Source organism: Acanthisitta chloris, unplaced genomic scaffold (genome assembly GCF_000695815.1).
Source record: "Acanthisitta chloris isolate BGI_N310 unplaced genomic scaffold, ASM69581v1 scaffold22198, whole genome shotgun sequence".
NCBI classification, from domain to species: Eukaryota; Metazoa; Chordata; class Aves; order Passeriformes; family Acanthisittidae; genus Acanthisitta; species Acanthisitta chloris.
The window spans coordinates 44,006-59,084 of NW_008685813.1; the positions used below are offsets into that span (position 1 = coordinate 44,006).

The 15,079-nt window shown below is 39.3% G+C and overlaps 1 protein-coding gene across 1 annotated transcript; it reads left to right on the plus strand.

Moving 5' to 3' along the window:
• Positions 1–581: 581 nt before the first annotated feature.
• Positions 582–14,658, plus strand: LOC103807185 (spondin-1; the record flags this gene model as incomplete). Its single annotated transcript, XM_009079906.1, has 7 exons — positions 582–646; positions 10,619–10,820; positions 12,250–12,390; positions 12,725–12,800; positions 13,220–13,402; positions 14,208–14,378; positions 14,491–14,658. Coding segments are annotated over 7 exons (1,006 nt in total), but the record flags the coding sequence as incomplete, so codon positions are not given.
• Positions 14,659–15,079: the final 421 nt, after the last annotated feature.

The window sequence follows — 15,079 nt, forward strand, 5'->3', positions numbered from 1 at the left end:
TTTACTCTGTAATTTTCATGTGCATAAATGGAGAGCAAAGAAAAAGTGCTATCAATGGAGGAGTTAGCAGTGCATTCACCATGGGCTCTTTACATCCTTACATATACAAGGATAATAAATAATATATCATACATGCTCACAGAGTGTGTTAGTTGCCTACAGCAGCAGCCTCTAGTTTTTGTCTGTAGATCTGTAATGTATTAAGGGCAATTTTTCTGTCATTGACTTTATTTTTTAATGTGGTGAATTCATGGTGAAAGCTTTCCCCCCTGCTCATGATGCAAAAATCACATGGTCTGCAAACTGTAGCTGGTGTTTGAAGTTTCTACAGAAGGAAAAGAGACTCTGCCCAAAGTCTGACTATATTTGCTTGCTGCTCTTACCTCCTGCATTCTTGGAGACTCCTTGATGGGCCCTGTGCAGCTGAGGTCACAAGGTGCCCAGACAACAAAAAGGATGAAGTATATTTTTCATAGCCAGAACTTGGAGGCACAGTGTGACCTAGTGTCTCCTACTTTTTTTGCTGTAAAACATATTGCAAAACTGTCCCAATCACTTTCTTATTTTGTCTCTTTTCACAGAGCGATGAGGTGTTAACAGTCATCAAGGCCAAAGCCCAGTGGCCAGCCTGGCAACCTCTGAATGTGTAAGTAAGTAGGGAATTGTATGTCTTAATAGCCTTGTGTTGGCTAATGGGCCACTCTAAACTCATTGTCTCACATAACCATTCACTCTGGTAAAGAAATAATCTAAAAATATGTTGATAGGTGAGGTTTTCATCTTTTTTTGGGGGGGGGGAAAGGGTTGTTTGGGGTCTTTTTTACCAACAACTGCTTCTCTCTTTCTTTCCTCTTTAGCATCTTTTCATTTTTTACATGTTTTGGTTCACTAACTCTCACAGCAGGACTATTCCATGGACTTTGTGCTTTCTGCACATAAATAATATTTATTCAATGCTCAAACATGTCATACTGTTCTGCATGTCACAGCAGTATTTTTTAGCATCCTGTCTCACACACTGTGACAGTGCATTGATACAGCAAATCCTCATCCACCAACAAAAAACTCATAGAGGAATAATTCTTTAAAATACCTATCTGAACCACTCTGTGGTAGCATCATGATCTTGATGGTGATACAACCATGGTTACTTAACCAAGTGAGCCAGCAAACTGTATTCCCAAGGTCCCACCTCTGGCAGAAAAGAGAACAAAACTCTTCTTTCAGGATACTCTTGAATTTTCTGGTAGCCTTTCAAGGGAGGTGGGGGAGGTGTCAGGTGGTTCCTGAATAACCTATCTATCCTTGGCCCAGAGTTCATACTAATTATCCAAGCCCAAATGAGTGAGACTTACAAGAAGTGACTAAGGATGAGAAGCCAGTAGAAAGGGTCACCTGATTAGCTGACAGTCAAATAAAGTCCTTGGAGAATCAGGGCAATTAGTTTTCTGCAAGATGGTAAGACCAGGTAGTCCTGTTTCCTTTGTAAAAAGTGTAGGGGAAACAGTTAGTGAAACCCTCTGCCTGTCTGTGTCATCTGTGTTTCAGAAAGTATGTGAAAATGTGGAGGTTAGCCAGAAAAAAACTGCCAAAGAGTTCAGTTATCAGAAAACGTTCCCTACCCTAAGGGGCTTAGAAACTCTTAAGCAGCTTAGGACTTAAGCTATTCCCTTTATCCCCACCCCTCTGAAAAAAAAAAAAAAAAGAAAAAAGAAAAAAAAGGTTAGGAGGTGAGCACAGCTTAAAAGATTTCTGATAGCTGATCCTTCTTTAATCTAGAAAAAAACCCCACTCAAAACAACACCATAACACCAAAGTATGAAACTGCTCGTAGCACAGAAGCTAAGGAAATGCACAAGAATGAAATTTTCACTCAAGGTATAGGACAAGACTTTACCACCATGACTAACCTTCAGAGCAGCTTACCTGAGCAGGAGATGTATTTTCCATCACTTGGATATATTTCAAGCCCAAGGGAGTTGTAGGCTCTGCACAGGAATTGCAGGTTAGGTTTTTTTGGCTGCTGTAATGCAGGTGGTCAGTTGAGGTGACAGTAGTGGCATTCCTTATTTATGCTATACATCAGAATGTGATCTGTAAAATATACATTGGAAATCAATACATTATTCCCTTGCTCAATTAGTCAAGTCCTCAGACTGCTCAGCTGAGAACTTAAACCAACCCAGCAGCATGTTTGAACACAAATACTTGTGTTTGTGTCCAACTGGCATATCACAAGGGCAAAATACAGACTGAACTGCAATGAACCAGCTGCAATGGGCATCTGAATTTTATTTGCTCTTTTCTCCAAAGTGATAAGATCATAGTCCTTAATCATCTATCTCCTGGATATCATCAATATTTGGTTATACAAATAGCTTATAAACACTGTGCCACCTAATGATTTGAAAAGTAAATCATGGGTGTATGAAGGTTATACAGAAATAAGGAAGCTTTTTACTTATTGCTACTTCTTATATTCCTTATAACCCTCATTTTTTCTTGCATACTTGTTAGACACTTTCTTCTAATAGAATGCTGCATTTCTCTGTCTCCCACTTCCTCTGTACTTTTAAAATTTGTGCATTTTCTTGCCTTACAAGCTTATATATCCTTCCATAGCTGCATTTAACCCACTGAACACCTTATGCCTGTGGTTGGGTTAGCTTTAAGGTTCTTTTAATATAGAAAAGTGAGTAAACAGCCTCTCTCCATACAGTAAAATGGACAGCATGAACAGTCCAAAAAGAAAAACTGATTTAAAACTAAACTGCAGTATGACTGTAATGCTAAGATAGTGCCTAACTGTTGCCTGAAGCAAACTTAATGACCATTGTAGGGAGCCCTGGGGGCTTAGCTTACGTGGTTAACTGCAGCTAATAGCTTGCAATAGCAACAGGTCTCTGAGCACAGTAGTGTGACCATTGCTTGGCTAGCACATGGTTGGGAAATCAGCCACAAAACCCAGAGCAGTCACTGCCCTTAGAGCAGCAACATTACTGTGCCCAAAGAGCACTGAACCCACAGTAACATCATTGCCATCAAACTTCCAGCAAAGCCATAATTACATTTGTACAGCCTGTCTCGTTGATAACAAGTCATCATGAACAACTGCAAATAAAAGGGTATGAAATTTCTAGCAGCTAAAGCATGAAGAATGAAACAGGGACTAGCCTGATGAACTGTCTGAGTTGTAAATTCATTCTCTCAGTGGCTTGGCATGGTAATGAAGTGGGATGAGTGAAATGTGGTTATATTTGACATCTCACTGGATTCATGTCATCCTAAAAGAAAATACTTTTTTTCTTTTCCTGAAGAATAATGATGTGGTTTTCACCTGAAGGATGACTTGATTCAAATTTTGAGATGCTCGAAAGTACTTTTTTTAATTCCCTAAGTGGCTGTTTCCAAGTACAGCTACACTTGTGTAAGAATAGAAGTTGTAATGTTGTATTGTATGGCCCATATTTTCCCTTAAACAGGCACTCTGGGAATATTTGAAAAAGATTTTGTGTGAGGTATGTCTTGTCTAAACTGAAACCCCTGCTTTAATTCTGTGGTGAAAGCATTACCATCTCTGTAGTGTCTATATTTATAGCCATAATGAACAGCTGCCTAAGCTAACTACACCTGTAGGAAATCTGCTGCAGCAGGAGATCTGTGGAGTGAAGCAGTGCTCAGGAAGTGACAAATTTGGGGGCTGGCAGATTGCTTTGGGTGGCCACCACTCTGGGCACAGGGGATGTGGCTCCCTGCTGGCAGCAGCAGGAGAAAAAGCTCCAGGCCAGATTGATCAGAGAGAAAGCAAATCTCTACACTCTCAGATTGCTCCAGGATATGATCCAGCTCACAAAGGGAAATTCAGCTCAGAAGTGCATCTCACCTAAAACACCCAGAGATCCTTGTCCCTCTGTGCTCCTGTAGGATGTTGAGCAGTGTCATTCCATCTTACAATTCTTTGCTGGCACAGAATAGTAGAAAGTGATTTCAGGATTGCCTGAAAAAAAAAGAGAAATAGCATGCTCAGTCATTTCTTGTCTGAGTGGATTTGACCAATGGATTCATTTTTTTCACAAGTGCAAAATGTAAGAAATGTATCAGTTACCACTTTATAGGATACTGATTACCTTGTTTTCAGTTGGTTTAATTTCTTTAATTAATGTCTTTACTTTTTATTTCTGTAGATCTCTGGAGGGTTTTTTCACCCCATGTGAATCTTTATCTTTCTTGTTATCTCCCTTTTTTTCACCCCATGAATCTTTATCTTTCTTGTTATCTCCCACTGTCACATTTTGCTGTCTCTTCTAAAATGGGGTAAAAGCCAATATTTGTCAATCCAGATGTAAATCAAGTTTCCTTCCACAAAATGTCAGAATGGCACTAGGAAACATTTTCAAAGTTGGGAGATTGTGTGTACAAAAGGAGAGGAATGAGAAGGCCAGACAGAGTCTCTGGTTTCTAGGGCAACATGATGGTGTGTCTAGCTCAGCTATTTTCTCCTTTAATGATTTTATAGTTAGCTGGGATTCAGCCAGTGAGGTTTAATAGTGTCAAAAAATAGAACTCTAACCCCCAGTCTAATCAGAAATAATAATGCACAAACAACACAATATACAAAAACAAAATACAGGGAAAAGTCAGCTGTGACTTTTGATAACATGAAGAAAAATAGATCAATTTCTCTGGAGCTATGAAATAATTCTTAGTGCTCCAGCTCTGCATTTGGTGAGAGGTTAAACTGTATTTTTGGTCAGAGAACTTGTGGCATATCCTTTCCTTCCTGCTGTATATTCTACCTCCACACTGTGGATGTGACATCTATAGGACCCTAAACCATCAGGTGATCCTTACCTGGATGACTTTAGAGTTCACAGATGTCAGTAAACTCCTGTCAGATGGATGCAGGAGAAATTGGTGTTGAATGAGCTGCTTATCCATCAGCAAGTCCTAACCAAAACACTTTAGTCAAAAGGCTTTGACCTCAAAATGAAAGCTTGCACATAAGAATTGGGTTTGAAATGGTAAATGTCTTGTTTCACATTGAAAACATAAACTCTATCTAGTGTTTTTAGGTTGTTTTTTAAAAAGATAAATTCTAAATTTTATCCAAAAGTAGAAGGGTTTTTTTTCCACCAAAACCAAATATGCTACTTGAAGTGAATCTCAGACAAAACACATTTTCAAAAATTCCATATACAATACTAAGCATTTTTACAAGTTTTTATAATTGATGTCAATTTGAGATTGGGTGTGACTGTGCTCAAAAAATATATGTATATATTTGGACATATGACCAAAGCTTTAATCATATGAATTTCCACTTTATTAATCATTCAGGAACTTAAGAATGAGTAAACCCAACAAGATTTGCTGTCCTCACAAATTGGTTAGTCTGTTTTAATGTCTCCACAGAGCTCCAGTTAAATGAGAAAATCTTTTTTGATTTGGGGTTTCTTTTCTACAGACAACAGGACAAAAAAGTGCTGAGTTGTATAGTAGCAGCTCAAGGCTGCAAATATTTACCTCTCCTAGGAGAGATTCATGTGCAGCTGTACAGTAGCATGTTCCCTGGGTCCTTGCATTTCTAGTCATATACATTTATTAGGTGTTGGTAAAAAAATCCTGATCACAAAACCACATCATGCTTATAAAAAGAATTAATGTCTTAAGTGTGATGTGTATTATTGAGCCTCAGGGAAACTTCATTGTCTGACAGATGGTCTGACACCCACATCAAGGAATTCAGAGCTCAATCTCCAAAAAAAAAAGGAAAAAGAACTAAGGCAGAACATATGTGTTTGTTCAAAAAGCAAAAAATGGTATCGATCATTTTTTGTCACAGCAAGCACATATGGCAGTTCCATTTTCTGTCACCATTTGCTTTCTATTTAAAATTCAAATGTCACTAGTCAAGGAAGAAAGTTGGGTATTAAAACATAGAAAAGATTTATCCAAGAAGAATCACTGTAAGAACTTTATACTAATTGCTCATGGAAATTAATGACCATCCAGTTAAATCAAACTTACTCATCCCATTCTGTCCTAGCTTTTGTTTTCTGTGCATGTTCCTCCCATTGGTAGTTGCTGTTTTATGATGATTTCCCAACCATCTGTTGTCTTTCCTTGAGCCAAAATAATTTCCCTTTATAATTTAGTGAGTAATCACGTAAGCATTATTTTCATGCAATTATATGTCTACTTACTACTCCTGACTCCTCATTCTTGTGTAAATACTCAGCAAGTTACTGGGACAATTTGCCATTTAAATTTCTCGTGAGCAGAAATCTATTTGCAAAATTTCAAACTTGTGATTTTTGTTAGCCCTTTGCCTTGCTATTAATGCAATGATAATTAAACATTTAATTCACATTTCCAGGCAGGGTAGGGATGCTGAATGAACTGCAATGTGTATTGTGTTCATAAAGGTGGTGGAATCTTGGGCATCTTCAGGGAAATGGAAAGTGCTATTCCAAGCTCTTGACATGTGCAAATTAAATGGTTCTAAAAACCAAGACAATACTATTTTTAATTTTTTTCATGGATTTTAAGGAGCATCTACGTTTTTGTAGAAATTCCAATAAATAACCTCACAGTATTTTTTTTTTGTTAAAAGGAGATATTTGGTTTAACATACAAAACAAATTAAATGGATAGAAAATCAAAGTTCATTGCTAGCACAGTCTCATAAAGAAATCTATGCTGTTTATCTGGTATTGTTGATGGGAGAGGAAAGGGGAAGACATCTGGCTGTGATGGTTCTCATGCTGGTTGAAGAACTAATCTGTCACTGCAAACAGGGCATGGTTTGCACATCAGCCAGGTGAAAAAGGAGACATACAAAGCAACAGGACTCTTACCATATCCCAGAGGATTTTCTTTGTAAATACAGCTGCAGTTACTCCAGGCAGACAACTTGTAGCCCCAAACCTCCTGGGAAGGGAAGAGTGGTTTCCTACATCTGTCCAGTTCATCATCAGCCTGGCCTGGATAAAATCCAGTAATGCCATAGATTGCAAAAGGATTCCTGAAATATGATTTGATTGTCAATGCACAGTAAGTGATCCAAGAAGTGACACAAAGTTATTCTAAGCAAGAGCAAATGTGCCAGCACCGTGTGGGATAACCACACCTAACTGTTGGTGACAACCTGCAAAGAACACACAAAAAACAGGAGTTTCACAAACTGCAATCCTAACTTGAGCTATCTGAGACCTTTTTTCAGTGCAGAAAACCTGGTCACAAAGTCCCTTTTGTGATGCATTTAAAAAATCCTCAGATTAACGATATTTTAGAGCAGTGTTTGTCCTGATGAGTGGTTTAAATGTCAGTGGTAATGATACAATCCCCTAGTTCAATATGCAGTAACATATCCACCTCTTGTAGCTGGTTATAGGCAACATTCTCAGGTTAAAGGTTTACATGCAGCAAGGTAAGAGGTTGTTATGGAGGAGTTTTTGTAGTCCAAAAGCTAAATGTTATAAGAAGTTTTGTGGCTTTCTTCATTTTTTCCATTGTGAAATAACACAGCCAAACTCTTACAGTCACTCTTACAGCTCAGAGGCACAAACAGCTTGACATTAAAGTGCTTTTTGACTTTTTATCTGGATGTCAGTCAAATTTCATTGGTTCAGTGTTGATGTTACTGTAGCTTTCCTGTCTCTAGCTCTTTTGGGACATGCACATTCTTAAATTATTCATTAGCTTAAGTGCTTACCTGCCCTGCATTTAAGCAGAACTTAAGAAGGATTCTCCCCCTCTTTCTGTTCCACTCTGAAATTCTGGGTTTATGTTCAGGTGTTGACACCTGTGCACAAAACTGTTTGTTTATGTAGTGGTACTAATTCTGTTCCATCACTTCATAAATAGTTTTCTTAATAATATCATGTAACATCTTAACATCTAATTTGTTCTCTTAGTTGCAGACTTCTAGGAGAGTAATATTTTCCATTCAATTTTAGATTTTAATTTTCTCCCTCTCTTTTCTTTGATGTCAGTTGGCTTTTCAGGATGTTATGACTTTAAAGTTTGTTCCATGAAACAGATGTTGTGTAGGTGCTGGTGGGCAGGTGCTGCAGAGCTGGAAGTTCAAGGGTGTGAAGTGTGTTTCCATGCTCATAATGTTATTTGTATCAATAGCAGAAAGTTCTAAAGATGAGCAAGTAAGAATGTTCATCTTGGGAGGTGTAGATGTGCTGCAGGGTAAGTGTTTAAAAAAGGATGCTGCTTTTGTGGACTAGAGGTAGAATAGACAATTCATTTGCTGTTTCAGAAACTTGTGGTCATGTAACCAGCTAAATTCTTAACTTAAAAAGGAATAGTGTTTTCACATCATCAGCATCACCTAGAATTGGCACTAAACCAGTGGCTGTGTGGTCCACAACAATCTCAACTACCTACCACCCCCAACAGTCATCAGACTTAAACTGGTTTCTCTCCTGTTTGCTCTTTTCCTCTTCCTATCTGAAAAGGCTGCTACTTTATCCTGAGCTGATCAGATTCTGGTTACTCAAATGAATCTAGTATCCAGACTCAAAGCATGGGTTTAGGATGATTCTACCTTAATACAGCTCTGTGAAAAAATCTGGAGGGATAGAAGATATTTCAAACTATCATATGTTCCATATAGTTATTAAATCCATAGTGCATATCAATTTTTTCCCCAGCATAAAAACCTATAAGACTACCTGAATTAGAATTGAATTTCAAAAGGGTCTCATAGCCACTAGTATTTTACACTCCCCTGTGCTCTCTAATATGCTCACCTGATCACATGAATTTTTACATACAACCTGAGTCAGAACTTGGACAGTGGTGAAGCACTGCACAAATTCAGTGTTTCTGAAAATGATTTGGGTGGTTGGCTTTGCCTCCACTGCTGCATGGCAAGCATCTAATCCATTGGTATTTGAAAGTAATTATTTGCATTTGTGCTACCACAGCTAGAATCATTTCTAGCAGCCATCGAGGTGAATTGAACAGCTAGCTCTGATATTTTTACAGTGTACTCCTTAGGACTGTTGTTGTGTACTGTTTGAAATATAAAATTCCTGTAGGGAATTCTTAGAAACCCTTATAATGCAGTAAATCCTTTAGTTACTTGAAGTCAGTTAACAGACTTTTAAAGAGTAATCACTGCTATGTACTTGGCAAATATATCAGGTCTTTATTCACAGAGTGAAGTTGATACCGTCATTGATTATTTTATTCCTTTCTATGAGACAAACTGAAATCTGACTTCTATCTCTCATTAAAAAAAAAAAAGTCATTTGCATCTCTTTCTGGGAAAGGCAGGATTAATGACATCAAACACTTAGCAACTCCTCTACTCAGCCTTTAATTCAATGTAAGATAATTCACAGAGTGAGAAGCAACTTCTAAAGACTCTGGAACAGAAGTAGCCAGAACATTTTACTCATTAGCAAATAAATGCCAATTTCTGCAACTTGCCTCTTGAAGGGGAAATGAGATATGCTAACTTTTAGACAGCTTACATTGAAAACTGGGTGATAATGACTCAAAATCATTGTCTTTGGGCTGTTCTGCTTTTTCCAATGAGCTGAGGGTGCTGTGAGCCAGAGAAAATACACAAATGAAATGCCACATTTTTACAGGTATGCACTTCTGGGAGGAATACACTCCTTATGACTAGAGTAGAACAGTGTATGAGCACTACTGTGTGTATGTCATTATTAGTTACCTAACTAAAACCACCTGACATTTAAAATCAATGTGGTCTTTAGATGCTCTAAAATAGTGTGTTTTGGCATAGAATTGAAAAAAGAAGGAAAAACCTTGACTTGACTCCATATTGACCCAAGTCCTGTAGCTGAGGAAAACGTGGGTTGAGCTCAGAGAGGTATTTGGTAGAGCAGAATTACCAACATGATATTTTAAATAATTTCTTACTTCTTGCTGCTCATGAGAGAAATGCCACAGAGAGGTCCAGCTCTTCATCTGTGAACAGAAGCCTCCAGTTCAGGCCTGGGTTTATTCCCATTAGCATAGGAATGTGGCAGTTGCTCCTCAGCATGGCAGAGCAGTTGGTGATTCAGCAGATTCCTGGGAAGGGAAAGCTGAGAACAGTTGGGTGAATAGAGGCATTTTCACATCCACTGGCAGGAACCTGCACAAGTCTTGGCTGAACCCTCTAGGGCTGGCAATGACCATTAATCTCTCACTCACAGGAGCACTACAACTCTATTAATGAGAGCTTTTGTAGCACTTCCAAGAAGTTTTGGCATTAGAACTTAAATTATCTTTTCAGGGAGTGCAGAGAATGTTTTAAAAGCATCCCAGAAATTAAGGTCTCGGAGCTTTTCTCTGTTATTTTAGTCCTGATTTGTTTTAGGTGTTCTGACAGATTTTTTTATTGTACCACTAAGACATGAGCATACTGCTACAACTCTGCACTCTGATGTCTCCTTCATCCACTGAGCTGCAGATGTCCCTGAGTGATGCCAAAGCTGTTTGGAGACTCAGCCACCCTCTCCCTGTCCTGCTCCTCCATCCCCACGAGCCAGACACGGTTCTGTATTTCCCAGTTTGGAGCATCAGTTTCAATTCCCTAGCAGCAAACCTGGATGCAGTTCCTCATGCTCTTCCCCTGGTCGATTTGCAGGAGAGCTGCTCCCTCTGCTGAGTTCTCAGTCGATCGCCACCGGCACCTGATGTCCTTCTTGACCATGCTGGGCCCCAGCCCTGACTGGAATGTGGGACTCTCTGCTGAGGACCTCTGCACCAAGGACTGTGGTTGGGTCCAGAAAGTTGTCCAGGATTTAATCCCCTGGGATGCTGGCACGGACAGTGGTGTTACCTATGAGGTACAGAAGCTGTTGTAATATATTCAAGTATACAACCTTAAAGCAGTGAAGAACGAAATGTGTTTGATCCATGGGAGTGCTGTACATGCCTTTATACTACTCTAGTAACAATTTTTCTTGTCGTGAATTTCAACAGATGTTAGTTACAGTTACTGTCAGTCGTTTTGCCCGAATTCCTTGAGCATTGTTATGCTCAAGGATAACATAAGCATATTATGTTATTACATGATATATTACATGCACCTGGGATATTATCACAGAATCACAGAATGGGTAAGGTTGGGAGGAACCACAGTGGGTCATCTGCTCCAACCTCCTGCTCAGAGTCATCCTAGAGCAGATTGCACAGGATTCTGTCAGGTTGTTGAATATCTCTAGTCAAACTCCACAACCTCCCTGGGCAATCTTCAGTGCATGGTGAAGAAGTTCTTCACGTTCACCCACTGTATTCACCTGTTGAACGAGTGGAGGACTTAGTTTGCTCAAAACTCTGCCTGAAGGCATCCAACCCCTTTGACACAGGCCCATGTGCCATCAGCAGCCATACCAGCTTGGGCTTTCTACTGTTTCAGCCCAAGTGTTCTGCCTGGCACAGAAAACTCACAATTCCTTACAGCAGGGATTGAAAGTCTGGGTTCCTTGTCACCACGAGACTCTAAAGTCATCTGTTTTCTCTGTCTCCATCACTCTCTCAGTCTAGGAAGAGATTCAGATCATCCTCAGGTAAAGTCCTGGTTTTGACCAAGGAAGTTATGTTATGTCAGGTGAATGAACTGGTTAGGGGTGATCCTGTGTCTATGCAGACAGTACAGACAGCTGAAATGAGCCAAGATTAGTCACATCCTCAAACACCACACATATTCCTTTGTCAGATGACAAAAGATGGTTGGTTTTTTAATTTCAGACCTGGTACCAATACTCCTTTGTCAGATGACAAAAGATGCTTGGTTTTTTAATTTCAGACCTGGTACCTTTACAGCCTAAGGAGTTTCTCCAGTTATAATCCAGTTCTGGAGGCATATTGAATATTTTTTGGTTTTTTTATTAATGTGGTTATTTAACCAGACAGCAAGGCATACATCTTAGTGTAATCCCAGCCTTGGGCTGACTCCTGAAGTGTTGGAGAAGTGCTCTCTGACAAAACAAAAAAAAAAACAAACCACAACAACCAACCAACCACCACCCAAAAGTAAAAAAACACAACAACAACCAACCAACCACCACCCAAAAAAAAAAAAAAACACAATAAAAAACCCCCATAAACCAAAGTAAAAAAGAAACCCTCCTACCATTTAGTATGAATGTACCAAGTTCATCTATCTTACATTGGAATTTCACAATTTAGCATTTCAGAGTTTTAATTTCTGCAGATGAAGTATATTATTAATTATTAGTTTCTTTTTTAACTTTTTTTTCTCTTTGATTGCAGTCTCCTAACAAACCTACAGTGCCTCAGGAGAAGATCAGACCACTTACAAGCTTAGATCATCCTCAAAGTCCATTTTATGACCCAGAAGGAGGATCTATCAAGCTGGTGGCCAGAGTTGTCATTGAGAGAATTGCACGCAAGGTATAACATATATGGAATATTCTCAAGCAAACCTACTCCACAACCCAAAAAACCCTATCCTTCCTTTGCCTTTCCTCCAAATCTATGCTCCTTAACCTACCCACATCAAAGATAATGGCAGAAAAATCTAAAACTGTCTAAAGGCATTAGTTCTCCTACTTCTGGTACTTATTGCATCTGCTTAATTGGAGATTTTCTTCAAGTATGTCTGGAAATTCAAAGAGAAGAAGGTGCTGCAGGGGCAATAGTGCCTCCCAGTATACTTGTTTAGCCCCTCTCTCTGCATTCATGTAGGAGTTTCCTGTATCCCAATCTCCATATAATTTTTTTGCAGGGGGAGCAATGCAATATCGTTCCTGATAACATAGATGATATTGTGGCAGATCTAGCACCGGAGGAAAAAGAAGAAGGTACATTTTAAATTAGTTTGCATGGTACTAATTTCTATTTTGTTTCATTCTCCACTGCTATTTGTAGATAAGGTACAAAACTGACTTAGGAGCAAAATTTCTACTTAGTGTCAGACAGTGATTTAGGTTTTCATCTCTTCTGTTATCTACTCTTAGCCTTCCCTTATACAGCAAAGAAATTGCATGTGTACCTGGAAGGTGACAGTAACAATACAGGCAGTGGAAGAGAGAAGCCTCTTGGGGTTCAAATAAGAAGTATTTTTTAAAATGAAAGTTGGCTGGTAATTCTTTTTTCTTCTATACTAAAATGGAGAAGATAGAATGCAGAAGGGAAAGACTGTATCCTACTAAAATCTAAAGTAATCATCAGCCAAGTAAAGATTATTTTTAATGTTCACTGCCTTTTCTTACTTTTTCAGATGATACCCCTGAGACCTGCATATATTCAAACTGGTCCCCATGGTCAGCCTGCAGCTCTTCTACCTGTGAGAAGGGCAAGAGGATGAGGCAGAGAATGCTTAAAGCTCAGCTGGACCTCAGTGTGCCCTGCCCAGACACCCAAGATTTTCAGCCATGCATGGGTCCAGGCTGCAGTGATGAAGGTAATCAGGAATGGAAAGTGGAGGAGAAGAACACCTTGTAGGGTTTACTCTTCATAGAAGAACCTTGTAGGGTTTACTCTTCATAGAAGAACCTTGTAGGGTTTACTCTTCATAGAAGAACCTTGTAGGGTTTACTCTTCATAGAAGAACCTTGTAGGGTTTACTCTTCATAGAAGAACCTTGTAGGGTTTACTCTTCATAGAAGAACCTTGTAGGGTTTACTCTTCATAGAAGAACCTTGTAGGGTTTACTCTTCATAGAAGAACCTTGTAGGGTTTACTCTTCATAGAAGAACCTTGTAGGGTTTACTCTTCATAGAAGAACCTTGTAGGGTTTACTCTTCATAGAAGAACCTTGTAGGGTTTACTCTTCATAGAAGAACCTTGTAGGGTTTACTCTTCATAGAAGAACCTTGTAGGGTTTACTCTTCATAGAAGAACCTTGTAGGGTTTACTCTTCATAGAAGAACCTTGTAGGGTTTACTCTTCATAGAAGAACCTTGTAGGGTTTACTCCTCATTTAGAGTTCTTAAGGCTGTCTGTTGCTGTAGTATGACTCAGGTTATGGGAAACAGAGGGATAATTCCTGGAGAACATGAATTGAAGCTGTCTGTGGTCAGTTCTGCAGTTCAGCTCAGCCAGTGCATGAAGTACACAGAAGTATAAAGAAAAGGAGTAGAGGAAGCAATGGAGGAGAGCACAGTGTGAAAAGCAGCCTAACAGTGATGCTGCACAGAAATGTGCAGGTACAGGTTTGTCAGCAGTTCTGTCAGTACTCACAATTGAAATGGTTCTCTGTGTTTTAGATGGTTCCACTTGCATGATGTCTGACTGGATTACATGGTCCCCCTGTAGTGTTTCCTGTGGAATGGGAACCAGGTCTAGAGAGAGATATGTAAAACAGTTCCCTGAGGATGGCTCCATGTGCAAAGTGCCTACTGAAGAGACTGAGAAGTGTATTGTAAACGAGGAATGCTGTAAGTATTTTATTGAGCTTTATAAAAATCAGCCAATAGCAGGAGCACTGCTAAAAACCTTTTTCTATATGAGCCCTACTTATGACCAGTTTTCTCTGTCCACTCTGAATAGCTCCCAGCAGCTGCCTTGTCACTGAGTGGGGTGAGTGGGATGAATGCAGTGCCAGCTGTGGCACAGGGATGAAGAGACGGCACAGGATGATCAAGATGACTCCTGCTGATGGCTCCATGTGCAAGGCAGAAACTACAGAAGCAGAGAAGTGCATGATGCCAGAATGTCGTGAGTGTCCAGGAGTTTATCTCCTCTGCTGCAAAGAGAGCATCATTTCTGACACATTGTTCCAGCACACAAAGAACAGCTAAACCAGAAACAGTTTTGCTTTTTCTTGTTCTCCTTAAAATTAGCTTTATGGAGTGTACATTAAGTACCACATTCCCCATCAGTAGGAAAACTTCAGTGGTATCCTATGACACAGTTGCTTTTTCTTGTTCTTCTTAAAATTAGGTTTATGGAGTGTGCATTAAGTACCACATTCCCCATCAGTAAGAAAACTTCAGTGGTATCCTATGACACACACAGCCAGACCTAAGCAACTTGTAAGTTATGGAATATGAGGTATATTTAGTCATAAGGTTAGAATAAAACAAATAAAACAGTGCCCTCTCCTTTCAGCCCGTGAACAGTTCAGAAATTGAGGTGC